At 36.4% G+C, this 18,953-nt stretch overlaps 1 protein-coding gene across 1 annotated transcript; it reads right to left on the bottom strand.

Annotated features, from left to right (window-relative positions):
- Nucleotides 1–9,712: 9,712 nt before the first annotated feature.
- CENPM (centromere protein M) lies at nucleotides 9,713–15,314 on the bottom strand. The gene is made up of 6 exons (XM_058191353.1): nucleotides 15,129–15,314; nucleotides 14,191–14,270; nucleotides 13,413–13,511; nucleotides 12,809–12,888; nucleotides 11,809–11,900; nucleotides 9,713–9,867 (listed from the first exon to the last, which is right to left on the bottom strand). Exons 1-6 carry the CDS (start codon nucleotides 15,183–15,185, stop codon nucleotides 9,727–9,729), a joined length of 549 nt encoding a protein of 182 aa, XP_058047336.1. The 5' UTR covers nucleotides 15,186–15,314; the 3' UTR covers nucleotides 9,713–9,726.
- Nucleotides 15,315–18,953: the final 3,639 nt, after the last annotated feature.

The following is an 18,953-nucleotide window of genomic DNA, read 5'->3' as shown; positions in this document are numbered from 1 at the left end:
GATACAAAGATCACAAGTATACATAATTTATAGGTCACAGCAAGAGCTTTAATGTTTAATAATAGAAAGTTGAGAAAAATATATTTGTAATGAAGAAGTTTGTTTGTAGCTGTAAGAACAAAGGCATCCAATCAAAATATTATTTTTGCATGAAATAGTCAAGTCTCACCTTCTGAAGACACCAAGACAATTGAGGTAGAATAATTACTGAATGGTGCATTTTAGGTACGAATCATTAATATATTGTATTATACCGTAACACCTCCTTGAGAGAGATGTGTGGTCTTGAAACACAAAATATAAACAAATATAAGTACAAAATAAATATTTACTCAGTATCTTCAAACTGTAAAATGTGAACTTCTGTGTAATCAGCATGCTACAATAAGCCATGTATGCCTACTTCCACATATAAAAAACTTGCATGTACTTGAGGGCATTGGACTGCATGGTCCACCACCATCCACACCATCCACTGCTCTCTTTGTCTGTGCCTGTATGAGCTGATTAACCAGCTCTCAGAAAGTGTAAGGTGAAAGTGGGGAGAAGCCACTATTTCCTTTGCATCCTTTACTTGGCAAAGTAAACTCACTTAATTGACTACACTCTGGACAGTACCTCCATTTCAGGAGGCATGTTGTGCCTTTAAAACACAGCTTTAAAAAGCCAATGCTATATTTTGACATTTTACCCTACTACTGGGTTTGGAGTGAGGTTTTTTAAAATAACATCTTGTTGAAAAAAACTTTTAAAACTTGTATATACTTTTGTATTAACAAAAATGTGTGGCTATACTTCAGGATGGATTTTGTTTTCTCATAAATGAATGTGGTCATGATTGTTTCTTAATTTCAAAGAACTCCAAATTTCAAACTTCATCAATCTTTTCTTCCTCTTCATCATTGTGAGCTCATACTTAGGTTACTGAGCTGGGAGTTCAATAGAGACTATAAATTCAAGAAATTATTCTAAAGATTTGGTATAAAATTTGCAGCATCATGTTGGGGTCATGTGACATTTCGCAATGTTTTCCCCATTTGTGGAGCTGGAATGGGCACGGCCTACACGTGACGCATCCAGCCCACAGGCTGCCAGTTTGACACTCCGGCCGATTCTAAAGAGACTTTGCTGTGAAAGTAATTATATTTCTAACTATTGAGATGTTTTGGTATTTTATTTACTTCTGAGATAATATATCTGAGGAGTTAGTCTTTTCACATGTTGTGTAATACTTAATGAACAGAAGTCACTAACATAAGGTGTGATAATGGGCATATTTCAATGACTGTTTTATTTCTTATTTTTTTAAATCAGGTGAATAGATTTGTTCATATACTATTCTTCATAATGGGTAGCTTGAATATCCATCATAATATGATCTTGTTTGCAATGATAAACCATAATATTTCAGCTTAGACTTTGTCAAAGTGTGTTTCTCTCTGTGTGTATATATATAAGTTTTAAAAAGAACATAAAAACTAACAGAAACTAATACAGAATAAAGAAAGAAAGAAAGAAAGAACAAAAGTGCAGATAAATGAAAAGAAAGAAAGCTTCCAATTTTCTCTGCAGCAAGTGCAAGAATGATTATAAAGTTATCTCTTATTTTATGATTGCAAAAAAAACCCACACTTTTTCTATTATCCAATATTTTTCTTATCAAAATCAAAAAGTGCATTTTTTTCTATTTCATGCAAAAAAAGACAATAGGGGATTCCTAGCCACACGTAAATGTAGATATTATACCCTCTTTCCTCTAATCAAAGAATTATATCATCTTTGCAAGTTCTATCAACTTCACCAACTATTTCTCCATTATGTAGTGTTGAACGTTTCCAACTGAGCATATCTTGCAGCAGTTGTCATATTTAAAAACAAGCTTCCCTTACTTTTTCTAGTTGCCTATACATTACTCCCAAAAGAAAATTAGATTCAACTGTATTTTAAAATCTTCTGGATCAAATTAACCACTGTTATTTTTAAACACCATGTATTATGGCTTTGTGTGAAGCCAACTTAATTATATTTTTTCCCCCAAGAAATCATATAAACAATGGCTTAGCACAATAGGTGAATAGCTTATGTTTCTGAATACAAGTTGCTGGGGTTCAACAAAAGAGAGCACTTTTGCTTTCCTGCTTTACTTATACCATAGCCATGGTTACTCTCTGTAGGAAATAAAGTGCTGGATTAGACTGAAGTTTGGCCTGATCTAGAAAAGCTCTTCTTCTAGCAATGAGCTATTCTCTTATTCCCAGCAGACAGTTGTGACTCAGTAGCTGAAAATTGCTTAGTTCTGTTACATAATCCCCAATTTGGAAATCTTCTGGATGTGTTAAAGAACACCTTCCATTATCTCCTGCTAGCATAAGAACTGTAGCCAGTCCAAAGAACAACGGTTTGGAAAAAGCAGGCATGTATAACTGTTGATACTGTCAAACCAAGAAAGGACTCAAAAGCTGATTTAAACACCTTGCTTTACAACTCACAATCCTTTCATGAGACCCTCAATCAGCCTTCTCCATCTTGGTGTCCTCCAGTTGTGCTGCAATAGGAAAGTCTGCCAAGATTAAAAACCATCCAACTAAACATTTAATCAAATCACTTTGCATTTCACAAAAAAATACTTGCAGATCTTTTCAAACAGTTAAACAGCAGGCTGAGGGTTATTCATAGGACATTTTTGAATTATTCTGAATAATGAATGAATCTGAAAATGTGACAAAGTCCATAAAGATCATAATTCCCCAAGAGAAAACAATGTCAGGGAGATTCTTTCTGCGTCTCTCGTCTTGCATATTCATCCTTATGAATTTTTATGGAATAGAGTCAAGCTCAGGCCTGATTCTTTTGCAGAAATAAAAAAATGTTCTTAACATTGCCTTGGTTTTTCCCTACTGTTTACAAAAGAAAAATGGGGGGAAAATAAACTGTTTGAAGCTATCCATTAATAAATCCAGGGAGAGCTATAGAATCAGTTGTGATTGGAGTGGCCTATAAGCTTAATATAATATCGTATATAATAATATATTATTTAATACACTTAATATAATATATACTTAATATAATACTGTAAATATATTTTTGCATCTGTTTGCCAGAAAGATGTGAATTGGCAGAAAAGATGTGAATTAGCCTGTACTTACTGGCCTTGTTTTTAATCTCTGTTGCTTGGGAAATTTTATACATTAACAAAAACATTTTTTGATATTCTCAATATTTTTTGACATTCTCAAAATGTCAGATAAAAGAACAAAATGCACTAATATTAGTAATTTATATTTGTGGCATATTTTTCAATTTAAGATAAGAGCCAGTCTGATGTAGCGGTTAAGGCATCATGCTGGTGAATGATGTTCTAATTCTTTTCTTAGTTACAAAACTAGTTGTGTGACCTTGGGCCAGTTACTTTCTCTCAGGAAGAAGGCAATGGCAAACTATTTGGAAAAGAAAAACTTGCCAAGAAATTTGCAGGAACTTGTCCAAGCAGTTCCCAGAAGTCAACATTTCTTGATGCACGTACACACAAATTAACTAATTAAAAAAAGTTTTGTTTTCTGCTTCAATATCTTGAACCCACTTCTGCCTCTAATATCAACCTGATTTATGAATATGTTTATTTACTAACCCTAAATTATATTAAAGTATTTTAAAGTAACTTTACAATCCCCAAGACATGTCACAACTTTTGAGCACCTCTATTTATTTTATTTATTTTTATTTATTTTATTTGTCACAACAGTATATATAATCATAAGCATGAAATAACTACAATATATAAGCATAAATATAATCATAAGTATGTAACCTCTAACGTTTGGAAATTTAAAGCTGAAAAATTTGACATGTCCTAAATTAATTAATTAACCTTCCCTATGTTCTTGAAACAGGGACACAGTGGCTCAGGGGCTAGGACATTGAGTTTGTCGATCGAAAGGTCGGCAGCTTGGCGGTTCGAATCCCTAGTGCTGCCGTGTAACGGGGTGAACTCCTGTTACTTGTCCCAGCTTCTGCCAACCTAGCAATTTCAAAAGCATATAAAAATGCAAGTAGAAAAAATAGGTACCACCTTTGGTGGGAAGGTAACAGCGTTCCATGTGCCTTTGGCGTTGAGTCATGCCGGCCACGTCTTCGGACAGCGCTGGTTCTTTGGCTTTGAAACGTCTAGCACGTATGTGCGAGGGGAACCTTTACCTTTTTATGTTCTTGAAAAGGCTGTTACTAACTACTCTGCATTGTTATGTTGAGCAGCATAAAAATCAAAGTAATTAAGACATGGGATGAGAAAAGTCACATCTGGCAGAGTAGCCAATGAATGTTTCTGATGCTCAGTTGCCCATGACTAATAGGCAATACTATTCAATATATGTTGTTCTCTAAAACTACATGTCAAATGTTTAACAGATTTAATAATACAATTTCTATCTGTTCTCCTAAAATAGTCTTTCCCAGCCAGCTTTATATCTGTGTAGGAAAAACGCCATCTGCTGTTATGCTTTGTGTTTGTTATTAGTCCAAGTGCATAGAGTTTCTTAACCAAGCCGCATAAAGAATACCATAGTTGGCTATGGTAATCAACCACTTACTTTTGAAAAGTAGCCAACGAAAAAGCAGTTGTGTAACCTGCCTGCTGGGATATTCCATTAGTAATTGAATCCATGAGTAAATTCAGTTCAGTGTTATAGCTTCTTATTATTAACACATGGATAAAAGCATTATCTTCTGAGCATTTGAATAGATTTTGTATAAACATAAGTTAGAACCCAAACTAGTGATAAGATAGCTGATAAATCTTAGTAAACTATCATAGTTTTATTCTTTCAGGGTAGGTAGGACAGAAAAACAAAGGAAAAGTTGTAACTTTGAAGAAGTTATATTTATACAAATAAAAAGTGTATATTAAACTATTAATATATTTTTGATAGAATGTATTAAACTATTAATATATTTTATAATTTAATTGTTTAAAGAGCACTGGTCTACAAGGAGAATCCTCAGAAATGAAAGTAGCGTAATTTTATAAGAATTAGGTCACTAATAAAGGAAAATTAAGTCTTGAGTATTAATTGGCTCATTTCCAAGATACAGCTTCAGGTCAAAATTGCATCAATATAATTCAAACTTATTTGCGATTATGCTCCATAACTTTTCTGCAAAATGTCATATAACAATGAGAATGGTGCCACACCAATCACTATAAATTTATCTTTTTGATACCAATAACATAACTTTCCATTCATTTATTGGTTTTTCATGTAACATTTTCATGCTTTTTGCATGAAAAACTTACAAGCTCTAACATCAGATTAAATGACAAGGTTCCATCTTTATTCAGTAACTGTGCTTTTTTGACTTTTCTCTTGTGAGCTGCAGTAGGATCAACTCTGGGGAGATTCCAGCAGTAATCAGCAAGCATGGACAGATTCCATTTCCCCATGCCATTCCCCATATTTCTTTTTTCCATGCCTGCAATATATGGTGGAATCTCCCATCATTCACTGCCCCACAGTTCAAAGGAAAATAGTCTAAATGCGAGTATGAATTTTCAGTGACATGTTTGCACCAAGTGCTTTATAGGACCTAAGCAAATTTTCCACGTTTTTCAGTCATCTGCCTTGCTGTTCTCAAAGTGAAGATAAATTGATACACCTCCATGTGGCACCATTTTTATTGTTCTAACATACTTTGTTGATAAATTATAAGGCATTATGATCATTAGACATCTCCCTCCCTTGTAGACAAATATACTCGTCTGTGTATAAATCTTTATTCTGAAATATCTTGGAAACTTTAGCCAACCAGCAGCTTTATCATCTGTTTTCTAGTTCATCTCATCAAAATATGTAAACTTAACACATTTTATCTCAGTGGTCGATAATTTCCCAAACTTTGTAGATCAATGGAATTTACTGTTGGATTAGACACTCCACTCTTACTGTTGGATTAGACACTCCACTCGTGCAATGGTATTACTAATTAGCAATGCTATAAGCAGCAGCCTGAAATCTTTAAATTTAATTACATGCATTTAAGAAGTCTCCTATCACCATCTTGAGGTTATAGTAGAAATTGCAATTTGCATTTTGTGTGTTTGGGTGTGTGTGTGTGTATGTGTGAAAGAGAGAGAGAGAGAGAGAGAGAAATCTACATTTATTTTTAAAAATTATTACTTTATTTATTCTATGAGTTCAAAACAGCATATCCTCATCACACATTTTCACCAAATATATGAATAAAGTTGAACCTGAATCATCTTAACCTCCTAATAGTTTATGGCGCCTTGGCTACCACAGTGCCCATGGGCATCTTCTGGGCTTTCAGTACCCCCCCCCCATGCCAATTTGGAAAAAACAAAGAAAAAACATAGACCATAATTGGCCTGAGGAAGGAATACAGTCAATAAAAGAAGACATAGGTGTGTAAAAAATATTAAAAGGCACAGGAAGGCATAGGGAGACACAAAAAGTTACATAAATGTTACAAAATATACAGTGTTGACTGGAAATAGGATAAATTGAAGACAGCGCAGTTAAATTGTACAACTTTCTGTGGTAGCAGACTAGAGGCATGTACATCTAGACAAGGCTAAGACGTCATCAAACAGCAGATTTTGTATACTTTTGTATACTGGCAACCCTGTATGTTGTGGCACAGTTGAGGCCCAAAAGTAGTAGAGAAATATACAATTGTCACACGTACCCTGGATATTTGTTGAGGATGAAGTTGGCATACCTCTTTAATATGAGCACTGGAGAACATGCTAGTGTTCCTCTATATCCAGAATCTCTGCTGGGCGCTTTTGACCAGTGCTGCAATGTGAGCGCCCCAGGTCAGGTCCTCTTTTATGCTAACACCCAGAAACTTAAAACTGGCCACTTGCTCCATTGATAAGCAAGGGCTGAAAGTCTGATCTGTTCCTTCTATAGTCCACTGTAAGATCCTTGGTCTTATTGGTGTTAAGGACCAAATTATTGCCTCCACACCATGAAAGCAACTGGTCCACCTCATCTTGATAGGCAGAGTCATCCCCCCACCCCCCGGAGATGAGTCCCACCACTGTTGTATTATCTGCAAATTTAGTAATAGTATTACTAGCATGAGTGGGAATGCAGTCATGCATATAGAGTAGAGTAAGGGACTCAACACGCAACCCTGTGATGTACCAGTTAAGAATAAGGGATGAAGAGATACGATTACCTAATCTGACCCCGAGAGCTGACAGACAGGAAATCCAAAATCCAAAGGCAGATTGAATAAGAAAGTCCAAAATCCATAAGTTTAGAAACTAGTCTATGTGGAAGTATTGTGTTAAATGCAGTGTTAAAATCTACAAAAAGCATCCTCACAGAACCCCCCTCTGCTATTCCAAATGGGTCAGAGCAGTGTGAAGAGTGATGGCTATAGCATCCTCTGTAGATCTATTTCTTCTGTATGCAAACTGGTGTTTATCAAATGTATGCAGAAGACCAGAAACGATGTGCCAGCAGACCAATTTCTCAAAACACTTCATGATGATAGGAGTGAGTGCCACTGGTCTGTAATCGCTGAGGTTATTGATAGGGAACTTATTTGGCAGTGGAACAATGGTGGAAGCCTTAAAATAAGATGGAATAGTGGACTGGAATAGACCGATTGAAGATCCTGGTAGATTCCAGCCAACTGATCAGCAGTCTCTAAGCACTCGGCCAAAAAATACCATTGGGACCGGCAGCCTTTCTAGGGTCCACAATCCTCAGAATACTCCGTACCTCCTGTTCCTCCATAATGAGGTGAGGGCTACAATGGGCTGGTGGCTATATTTTAGTCATCTCTGATGTCTCCACGAAGAAATGATTCAGCTCCTCTACCAACAAAACATCACCCTCAGCAGGGATGACATTGGTCGGTTGATGGTTGGTATCTTGTTGAATCCCTCGCCACACCTGCCTCATGTTATTACTATAAAATTATCCTCAATCTTCTTCTTATAATCAGTCTTGGCCTTCCGAATACCTTTCTTCAGACTGGCTCTGGCAACATTGTATCTTGCCCCATCACCGGACCTAAAGGCCTTGGTCCTGTCATGCAAGAGGCGCTAGACTTCCTTGGTCATCCAGGGCCTCTGATTGGGAGAGCCTAATAAGTTTATTCACAGTGGTAGTATCTGTGCAGTGTTTGATATAGCACAGAACAGCTGCTCATCTGCAAGTAATTTTCCTGCTCCAGTCAATCCTTGAATTTCCATCTAGGTGTCTTACACTGACCTGCACTCATTAAGCAGTTATACAGCTACAGTTATAAGGACAGAATGTAGTTAAATAGTCAATATTGATCCCGGTCACTCCTGAGCTATGGATTTTAAAGACTTAACATTAATAAACGTGATCACTGACAAATTTGACTTTCCAGATTGAAGGAGATTGGGAAATAGATTCACTATATCTAACTGGAAAACAAATTTTAAGAGCCGTTCTGTTACAACTTACACAAGACTTTTTAAAACTACAAATGCTGTGGAAATATTTACAAGTCTCATGACTTTGGGGAATAAAATTCCACTGTTAGGAAAGATATCAATTAATATCTTAAGGGAAAGCCTTATCATTAGGAATCAATCAAGGATATTTTATCTTGGATGGACCAGAGACAATGATCGTAGTGACTTACAGTAGATCAGAAGCCATTGTGGACATTCTGAGTGTAAAATACATTAATAGACTGTTAACAGAGGTCTTTGAAGTTTACTTTGGCTGTTGGTTTTAACCGTTTCCATGTTTCCATGTAGTAGACAGATATCAAGCTAAGTAGATTTGGAAATTGTAGAAATTTATAAATTGTGCGCCTGCTTTGCAACTCTTTGCAAGAGTTATTATCTTTGAAATATATTTATCAGCACTCAACTGGGAGGACAATTTATGTATTTATTTGAATTTGCATGCACTTTTTTATAGTCTTGTTTAGTTTGTTTTGCTTTTGTATTATTTTCACTTTCCCCCCCTTTTTTGGAATGTGTATTTTAATGTTTTGCATAATAAAAAATTATACTAAAAAGAAAAGCTACTCTTCTGAAAAAATACTTGCTTTCCATACAAAAAAAGCTTAAAGAAGACGTGCTATTTGCAGTCCTTTCCAATGAAAGCTCATCTTGATGCTAAACCCTCCAATTTTGGGAACACCTTTTATTATTGTGAGTGGAAATATACTTTAGTTGCATTGGATATGTATCTCTAATTATCCAAAAAGCCAGTTGCTGTATAATAGTTAATCAAATATCTTTTTTTTTTTGCCCAACCTGTCACTGAGGTTCTTCTCAGAATAATACATGTTTTATGTGCTGCAGACTGCAGGGCTTCCATTTTGCTTCATATACAGATCTATGAGAAACACTTTTCTTCATGAAGATCCTGAAGACATTGGAGATATTTATCTGTATGTAAATGGCATTAAGAAACTTGTTCTAGCAATTCATTCTGGAAACGCCAGAGTTTTCATGTATTATACCTGTGTTCATATGCCAACTATTTTGATTGCCTGCTGTATACTTGAGAATTAGGCTTGGAGAAGAAGGTATCATAATTCCTGACAAGTCCAGGCTAATTTGGCTCGTTTAAAACACCTGAAGTCTATTTTACCAGTTCCTATCCCATATGAAAAAATAGTAGATAAGATTTATTTCTGACAGTGATACCTATGTTCAGTTCACTCAGAAATCACAGAAAATAAAACTGGAAAATACTGGAAAATGTTTTATGCCAAAAAACTTGAATCCTCAATGGAGCATTTCATTAAAGAACTGAACGAAAGGGAAGACATCCCCAATACATGACCAGCGCATATTTGTAACATCCGGAGAAGTCTCTGAGCTGTGACAGTTCTGACTTTTTCACACTGAAAAAAGGAAAATAAAAGATCAAACAACTCTTTTAAAATATCTGTAAAATTGTTACCGGATATAAAGACAGGGGGACAGTCAAATATATTCTTGTTCTGCAAAAATGAGTAAATCCAAAAGGCCACTTAATTATTGTATCCAGTTTCATCATCTGCCGGAGAAAGTGTATTGCCAGTACAGTGTGAATTACTGACAGGTAATTCTCAATTTACAACCATTTGTTTAGCATCTGTCTGAAATTGCTAACTTTCCAGATGACTACATCCCCACCCCTACCCATCCTGTCAGAACCTATCCTTCCATCCCCCGCCACCATCACAACTGATGAAGCTTCTTGGATGAGAAGTGAAACTTCTTCCTCAAAGAAAAAACACCACAGTTGCCTTTAAAAAAGCCCCTTTGAGACAACTATGATCTGGATAACTGCGAGTCTCCACAGACACAGCACTGAAAAAGGTTACTTATGACTGGTCCTCCCATTTATGACTGTTGTACCAGTCCCACAGTCACATGATCAAAATGTGGATGCCTGGCAGCAGGCATGTATTTACAACAGTTGCAGCATCTCAAAGCACGCAATCACCATCTGTGACCTCCCCAGCTGGCGTCTGACAAAGTCAGTGGGAAAACCAGATTTGCTAAACAATCATGTGATTTACTGAACAACTGCAGTGATTCACTTAACCATTGTAAAAAAGGTTGTAAACTTGAGTGCGACTCAGTTAATAGCCACCTTGCTTGACAACGAAAATTCTGATCCCAACTGTGGTCAAAGTCAAGGACGACCTGCATAGAACAAAACTGTTCAAAGCTTCATGCGAGCAAGCCAAATTTCAACCATTCTACTATAGCAAATGGAGAGTTCCAAGCCTGAATTTAGCTTGACTGAGCTCAGAAAAATATAACATCCAACTGAAAATGTGAAGTGCAAAAATGCTTATTTTTTATTACTGCTGCTCCATTATAATTAAAAGTAGGATTAAAAATTTATTTGTGATAGATGTGCTGCCATTACTTGATGAGTAACTGGCTATTATCTGAGCAATTGTACTATGATAGCTCTTTCTTCCAAAGCCCAACATTTTGGCATTACTTCATTGTTACATTAATCATGATTATTTCTTATCACCCTCTTCTGGAAAAGCCACAGGAAGATTTTACCTTGATGCTGAGTAGGGTAAAAGCAATTCTTCATGACTACAATATCTTTACTTTATTCTTATTTACACAAGAATTATGTTTATTTGATTTATAATTATTTTTATTTGTGAAATCAATTAATTGACCATAAGCTTTCCTCACACCTGGCTATTTTTATAACTCAAAAAATAACCTCAAGGGTAGGAACTTGCAGATCAAGGGCCACATGTGCCCTTTGGCAATATTATGTGGACTAATCAATAGCAATAGCCACTTAGTAATATAGCAATAGCACATATTGCTATTATATAGCAATAGCACATATACCACTTCACAGTGCTTTACAGCCCTCTCTAAGCTGTTTACAGAGTCAGCATATTGCCCCCAACAATCTGGATCCTCATTTTACCGACCTCAGAAGGATGGAAGACTGAGTCAACCTTGATTCAGCTGCACTTTCTTTTAGAAACTGTTAACTTCTCCAAGAAACCCATTGGGCAAGGTGGAAAAAATTAAACCATTAGCATGCAGCTTCTCACAGATTGAGAATGGAGGGAAAATATGAAATAACTTTGTTCTATTTTTGCCAGGTTGTTAAATGAACATTGGGAAGGCTAATAGAGACAGTGATCCAATAATTGGAAACAGAAATAAAAAGAATGTTAGCCTATAGAAGATAATATTTGATTATTTGGCTGATTATTTAAAAACTGGCATGTATTGGTATTAGACTGCAAAATGAATGTGTTACTTAAACAATACAACATCTATAATTTTTAAAAAACAAGAGGTCTTACTTCAAGTTCACAGAACAAGACAGGGCTACAGTAACGATCTGCTAGCTTCCAGACAGCATCCATATCCACACTGATTTTATTCATTCTACCTACTATTTTTTTTAAAAAAAAGACAAGAAAAGAAGACATTTTCAGAATCTTTTTTCCAGGTATTTTTGTTTCTTTTATTTAATATCAGTAATATATTATTGGTAAAAACAGTAAGCATTTCTATTTAAGCCCTGAATAAAAACATTAAACACATTGCTAAATGGTAACAGATTATTAAATAAAAGTATACAAGTATGCAAGATGGAGCACTAGTTAGCTGTCAGAATTTAAGTACCCTGTTTCTGCAAAAATAAGACCGGTTCTTATTTTCTTTTGATCCCCCCAAAAATAGCTAGGGGTTCTTTTTGGGGTGTCTTAATTTTTTTGAGGTGCAGGAGGCCAGGAGCGCAATCACCTCATGGCTGCTGGGCTCCTTAATCGCGAGCTGTGGATCAGCTGATCCAGCGAGAACTGGGAGTTCTGTCTCTCTGGGTGCCTGGAGATGTTTCCAGCGCACTCTTGCTAGCCCCAGCCCTTCCCACACCGCCAGGCAACCTCAAAGCCAAGGGCCCCTCTCTTCCGTAACTCATCTTGTGGTTATGGAGCAGGTGGTGAGCGCAGTTTGCACTCCTCTTGGCCTGGATATTGAGTGATGCTTAGGCTGCTGCTACGATGAGACAGACGCCCAGAGAGACAGAACTCCCGGCCCTCGCTGGATCAGCTGATCCGTGGGCCGCAATTAAGAGGCCCGGCAACCATGAAGTGACCGGAGAAGGGAAGGGCTACCTCCTGTGCTGGCCAAGCCCACTCACTAGTGCTTATTTTCGGGGTAGGGTGTATTTTCGGGGAAACATGGTAGCAACCTGCTACATTTGAGATTAAGTACAGGTTGTTCAACAGAATAGATTGCCTGCCAAGTAGTGTTCGATTTGATGGATTGTTTTAAGCAGCAAATCTATCTCATACATACCACCAGTAACCAGAAGGCACACTTTTCCAAGGAAAAAGTTTGCTTCTACATATATAAGGGAAGCTTCTATATCTTCAAAACTGGCAAAAAAGCAAATAAAAGGAAACAAAATGCAGGGTTATATTTTTTTACAAATGCAAATAAATCCCTTGCTATATTCATGATATAGTGATAGCAGCTTTTAATAAATCATAAGAAAAGAAAGAGGCCCCATTAGTGAAAATAATTGCTCTTTCAGTTTTTACATAATCTCTTCTATTTTACTAAATTCCTGAAGGAGGAAATTTCTCTAGATAATATTCAAGTTTAGAAGGGAAAAAAAACCTATTATTTTAATGATATTAGAAATTTATTAAATAAGATTGCATTCTATTTTTTTAGATTTTTGTTTTATAAATAACTTAAGCTAAAGAACATACCTAATGTATCTAATTTTACATACTTGATGTTTATTTAAAAATGAGAGCTTATAGCTTTCAAATCTATTCAATGCAAATAAGTAAACTTATGTTCTCCCTTGAGTTTATTACACTTTGTCCAAATTAGCAATTAGACAAAGAAATCCCTTCTCACCTTCTGTCAAATATATTATTTCTGTTCATACCTGTATTTGCTTTGAACATTAATCATAAAGACAATCAAATCAATCCTTGGTCGAATGTGGTTTCTCTCCACAGGTAAAGGAAGAGAGGCTGCCAAATGGCTAAAAAAAACAACAACAAAAAACCCTGCATTTTCAGTCAACAGTCCCAAACCAAGTTTGTTCTAAAGAAGCTTTATTGGAATCAAGTATTAAATTAAACTACAGCACTTCAGAAAGAAAAAAACAGTCGCAAATGTAACATAGTATGATTACACTTAAGTACTAGCTATGCTATGTGATTTTAGCTAAAGATTAACTTCTTCTGCTAGTTCCAAGTATACTGGGCTACAATCTCATTATAACAAGCCAGAAAGTGACATAAAACTGTTATATGCCAGATATTGGCAAGAAATATCATTAATTGCTGAACAATATAACAGCTCCATTAACTATTCAAGCATTCTCTACTTCAGTCATCAACTAGCAAACTATTAATTATCTAGTTAGGATTCCCCCCCCCCTTTTGGGGGGGATAAAAAACAGAATTTATTGGTGCGCTGCCCAGATCATCCTCAGAAATTGACAACATAATCAAAAGCAAGGATTCTGCAGGGGCAGATTGAACAAAGAGTATATAGTATTTCCTCATTTTTGAGCATGGTACTTTACCAAAATACCATAGACCACAAATAGTCATTGTTTTAGATTAACAAATGTTGTATAGAATTCCACAAAATGTAGTTGAGAACAAAAATTCTGGCAATATTTTTTTAAGTGGAGTCTTTTTTCTACTACTTACATATTTATTTTCAAATCTTGCTTTTCCTTAAGTATAGTTTCTGCTAATTGCTGCTGGAAAACATCATTTGTTCCCACCAACTATTAATGAGGAAAAAAGTTAGTTCAAATAGCTGCAAGAAAAACAGTGATCAGTTCTAACCTGCTATACTTTTGCTGTCCTCTTTCTTCTATTATCAAATTCAATTAGTTGAATTTTATCAGACTCAATAGAAAAAAATAGCCATTAACTGGGAGGAATTAAATAGGTAGTCTTTATTTTCAGTATAAGCAGATCACAAATGTGTTGCTGTCTATACTTCCTTAGTTTAGTTTACTTGGCAACATTCAAAAAGCGATTTCCTTTCAGTATCCTTTTTCAACTTCCCAATCTAGCCTATACATCTGAAGATTCCAGATGTCCTCTCACCAAAGTATTAGCCAGATTCAAGCCTTAGGAGCTTTTCTTGAGATAGGTTAAGGAGCTGCCGTCAACTGCTGGGACCTGGGATACTTAATAAATACAGAGGTGTCACACTCGCAAAGACAGTCATTTACTTTGCAGTCCGAAAGGTGCTTTTTTCAAGAGACTTTCTGGAAGCCCAGTTGTCTCTTGAAAAAAGCACGGGACAACCCGACCTGGATGACAGAGAATCTCCATACTACTTTGCAGATTTCCCCTTCGGATTGAGAGAGGCGACTATTCCATAAGCGAAATCATTCCGCAGGATGTCGCTCCTTGGAAAGTTTCAACGCAACTCCCGTATCAAGCTGAAACCACCCAAATCCCTGGTCAGCGGGCTAAAAGGAGGCAGACCTCGCGACCACTGGCTGAAGGACGGAATCGCTTTTTTTAACCCGTTTTGAACACAGGACTTCAGAAGCGATAACCGGAGAAGGCACGGCAAGCGCAGACGTTACCCGCGTGAACTATTGTTTTATAGACGTCACGATACGTACCAAAATGGTCGAAGAATTAAGTATTGGGAGTTTGCCAAAGGCACTCAACGTCGACATTATCACAATTAAGAAAAGCGCATTCTCTTTTTCAAACTACCGCCGACTAGCGTCGCCGTGACGTCATATATCGCCGCCTGCGGGCGGTCAGAAGACGAGGCTGGAAGATGGATTCCGGAACTGCGCATGTGCATTCGGGTGGTTGCACGGAGCACCACGAGACATTGTGCGCATGCGCTTTACTTCAGAAGCGCTGGTTTTGTTGCTGATATGCGCCGCAGAACCTTATCTGGGTCCGGCGTTTTGGAGCATGCGCGCGTGCGTTAGTCTCGCTGTTTTCTCTTGGGCAGCGAGGGATAAATACCTGTGGCGCTGAGTTCTCCTGAATGAAGTGATTGTAACCACAAGTGAAACTCCAAACACTATACAAAAGAAGAAATTTTGTCACAGGTTTAATTTCTCTGTTCTAAATTGCTAAGTCAGCGTGGATAACCTTTCCCCGAAGCTTTCGTGCAGCCTTTTGAATAGAATAGATGAGTGCACATGATGCTCCTTCTCCGTCATCGTTGTTTGCCTATTTGGAAGAGTACAGAGACATGATACCATACTGTTTTTTTTCTTTTTTTTTTAATTTCATTTTGTCACAACAGTATACACAAACATTGTCATAAGTAAAAAAAAACACATCATGAAGAGAATATATATATATATATATATATATATATATATATATATATATATATATATATATATATATATATATATATATATATATGTATGTAAGTGAAAGAATATGCATCAACTATATTAAATTGATATAATGAAGGGAACAATAGGACAGGAACGGTAGGCACTTTTGTGCTCTTATAGTCCTTTTAGGAATGGGGTGAGGTCAATAGTAGACAGTTTTTGGTTGAAGATTTTGGGATTTTGAGTAGAGACTATGGAGTCAGGTAATGAGTTCCAAGCATTAACAACTCTGTTACAGAAGTCATATTTTCTGCAATCAAGTTTGAAGCGGTTAACATTAAGCTTGAATCTATTTTTTGCTCTTGTAATATTGTGATTGAAGCTGAAGTAGTCTTTTACAGGAAGGATATTGCAATAGATGATTTTGTGTGTTAAACACAAGTCATGTTGAAGTCGACGGAGTTGTAAGTTTTCTAATCCCAGGCTTTCAAGCCTGCTGGTATAAGGTATTTTGTTGTTTTCAGAGGAGCGAAGAACTCTTCTAGTAAAATATTTCTGGACGCGTTCTATTGTATTTATGTCAGAGATGTGGTATGGGTTCCAGACGGATGAGCTGTATTCAAGAATAGGTCTGGCAAATGTTTTGTATGCTTTAGTTAGTAGTGTAGAGTTTTTGGAAAAGAAGCTGCGTAAAATTAGGTTTACAACTTTTAGAGCCTTTTTTGCTATGTAGTTGCAGTGGGCTTTGGCATTAAGGTCATTTGATATGAGAACTCCAAGATCTTTGACAGGGTGGGGGTCGTCAGTACGGTAATGACCATTGAGTTTGTACTTGTTGATAGGATTCTTTTTTCCAATATGTAAGACTGAACATTTGCTGGTAGAGATTTGGAGTTGCCAAGTTTTAGACCAATCGGAAACTAAGTCGAGGTCTTCTTGAAGGGTAGAAGTATTGTTAGTGGTATTAAATAGTTTGACATCGTCAGCAAAGAGAACACAATAACTTGAGATGAGGTCACAGAGATCATTTATGTATAGTATGAAGAGCGTTGGACCAAGAACACTACTTGGGGAACGCCACTTTTGACAGGAACAGGATTTGATATAGCGTTGCCAATTTTGACCACTTGTCTGTTTGACAGGAAGGCGTTTATCCAATTGTGAAGAGGTCCTGAAATGCCGTAGGATTTTAGTTTGAGGAGTAGTTTATCATGTACTACTGAATCAAAAGTTTTGCAGAAGTCTATGTAGATTGCATCTATTGCTTTTCCTTGATCAAGGTTGGTAGTCCATATGTTTTTGCAGTGGAGAAGTTGTAAGTTACAAGACATTTTTTTTTCTGAAACCAAATTGTTTATTAGAGAGAAGGTTGTTTGTTTCAAGGTGGAGTGTAATGGATTGGTTTATGATAGATTCTATTACTTTGCATGAGACACAACATAGAGAGATAGGTCTGTAATTTTCAACTAGGCTTGGATCTCCTTTTTTGAAGATAGGGATGACTGTGGCTAGAGACCAGAGTTTTGGAAGGGAACTAAATTTGAAGGCTTTATTAAAGATTATGCTTAGGGATTCAGCTATATTAATTGAAAGTTTTTTTAAAAAGTATGCACATAGTCCATCTGGTCCAATAGATAATGATGGTTTCGGGTTGCAAAGGGTTTTTTCAACATTATCTTCTGTGAAGTCTATATGTGTTGGGTCGTTGTTCTGTGAAGTCTATATGTGTTAAGTCGTTGTTAACATTTTTGGTACGATTGAGGAATGTTGGATATGAGCCATCACTGTTTACAAAGACTGAGCCGAAGAATGTGTTAAAGAGGTTTGCTTTAACTGTTTCGTCAGTACATTCTTTGCCGTTAGGTTCTTTTAGTGGTGGAATGGATCTTGTTTCTTTAAATTTATTGTTCACAAAATTATAGAAAGCACGATTGGAATTAGTGCGTAGAAGGTCTTCTTCTTGCTTGGTGTGGTAAGTATTACATTCTGTTTTTATTTGGTTGCAAATATTTTTGTAGCGGTTTTTGAAGTTTGCTACATAACCCTTTTTTTTTTTCCAGAGGGATTTTTTTTGGATTGCAGCTTTTTTATTTATATGGGTAATTTGCTTTTCCTTTTGATTTTGGTGGTGACTTGTGGTACGTATAGTTTGATGATTTTATTGACTTCAAGTACAAATACTTTATAGTGATCTTCTACAGTGATACAGGTTGAGAATAGATTTTGCCAGTCAAGAAATGAGAGATCATTGTTTATAAGGTCATAGTTGGCTTTTTTAAAATTGTAGTTTGGAGTACTATTGTTGTGACGATTTATGCGAGGGCGTATGTTTAGATAAAAGTCTATCATGCAGTGGTCACTGTTGGAAAAGGGTTCTTTTACTTGTAGTCCATAAATTGAGTTCGCATTATTACAAAATATGAGGTCGAGGCAGTTCATGAGTCTAGTATTGTTAGTTACTAGTTGTTCAAGACCTAGGTTTGTGACTGCGTTGTATAGTGTATTATGGATTGGTTCGGTTGTACATTCATTTGTTATCCAGTTTATAGAATGTAGATTTAGGTCTCCCAGAAAGATGAGAGGATACGGGCAAGAGGTAGCCCATGTTAGTAGTGAGGTTAACATATTTGCATGAGCGATGTCGTAGTCAGGGGCTCTGTAGCATAGTATGAATCTAAGTGTGGTGTTGGTGGACAGGTCACATACAATAGTTCACCACAGATTGTGGTGGTCAGAATGAGGGTGCCTATAGAATTGTGGACCTTAGAATTTTGTCTGTGGCTCTATCTGCTAATAGAATAGAATATAATTTTTTATTGGCCAAGTGTGATTGGACACACAAGGAATTTGTCTTGGTGCATATGTTTTCAGTGTACATAAAAGATACCTTCATCAAGGTACAACACTTGTAAAACTTAATGATAGTCATAGGCTGCAAAGGAAACAATCTCAGTATAAATCGTAAGGATACAAGCAACAAAGTTACAGTCATACAGTCTCAAGTGGAAGGAGATGGGTGATGGGAATGATGAGAAGATTAATAGTGCAGATTTAGTAAATAGTTTGACAGTGTTGGGGGAATTATTTGTTTAGAAGAGTGATGGCGTTCAGGAAAAAACTGTTCTTGTGTGTAGTTGT

This window comes from Ahaetulla prasina, chromosome 7, assembly GCF_028640845.1.
Source record: "Ahaetulla prasina isolate Xishuangbanna chromosome 7, ASM2864084v1, whole genome shotgun sequence".
NCBI lineage: Eukaryota > Metazoa > Chordata > Lepidosauria > Squamata > Colubridae > Ahaetulla > Ahaetulla prasina.
This window is presented reverse-complemented; position numbering and strand designations above follow the sequence as displayed.

Excerpts from the sequence above, each read along its gene's own strand:
- CENPM (XM_058191353.1), bottom strand. The coding sequence starts at position 15,185 with ATGTCGACGTTGAGTGCCTTTGGCAAACTCCCAATACTTAATTCTTCG. Across the intron at positions 14,271-15,128 it reads TTAATTCTTCGACCATTTTG|TTGGTGGGAACAAATGATGT; the intron begins GTACGTATCGTG and ends CCTCATTAATAG. Across the intron at positions 11,901-12,808 it reads GTGCCTTCTGGTTACTGGTG|TAGGTAGAATGAATAAAATC; the intron begins GTATGTATGAGA and ends TAAAAAAAATAG.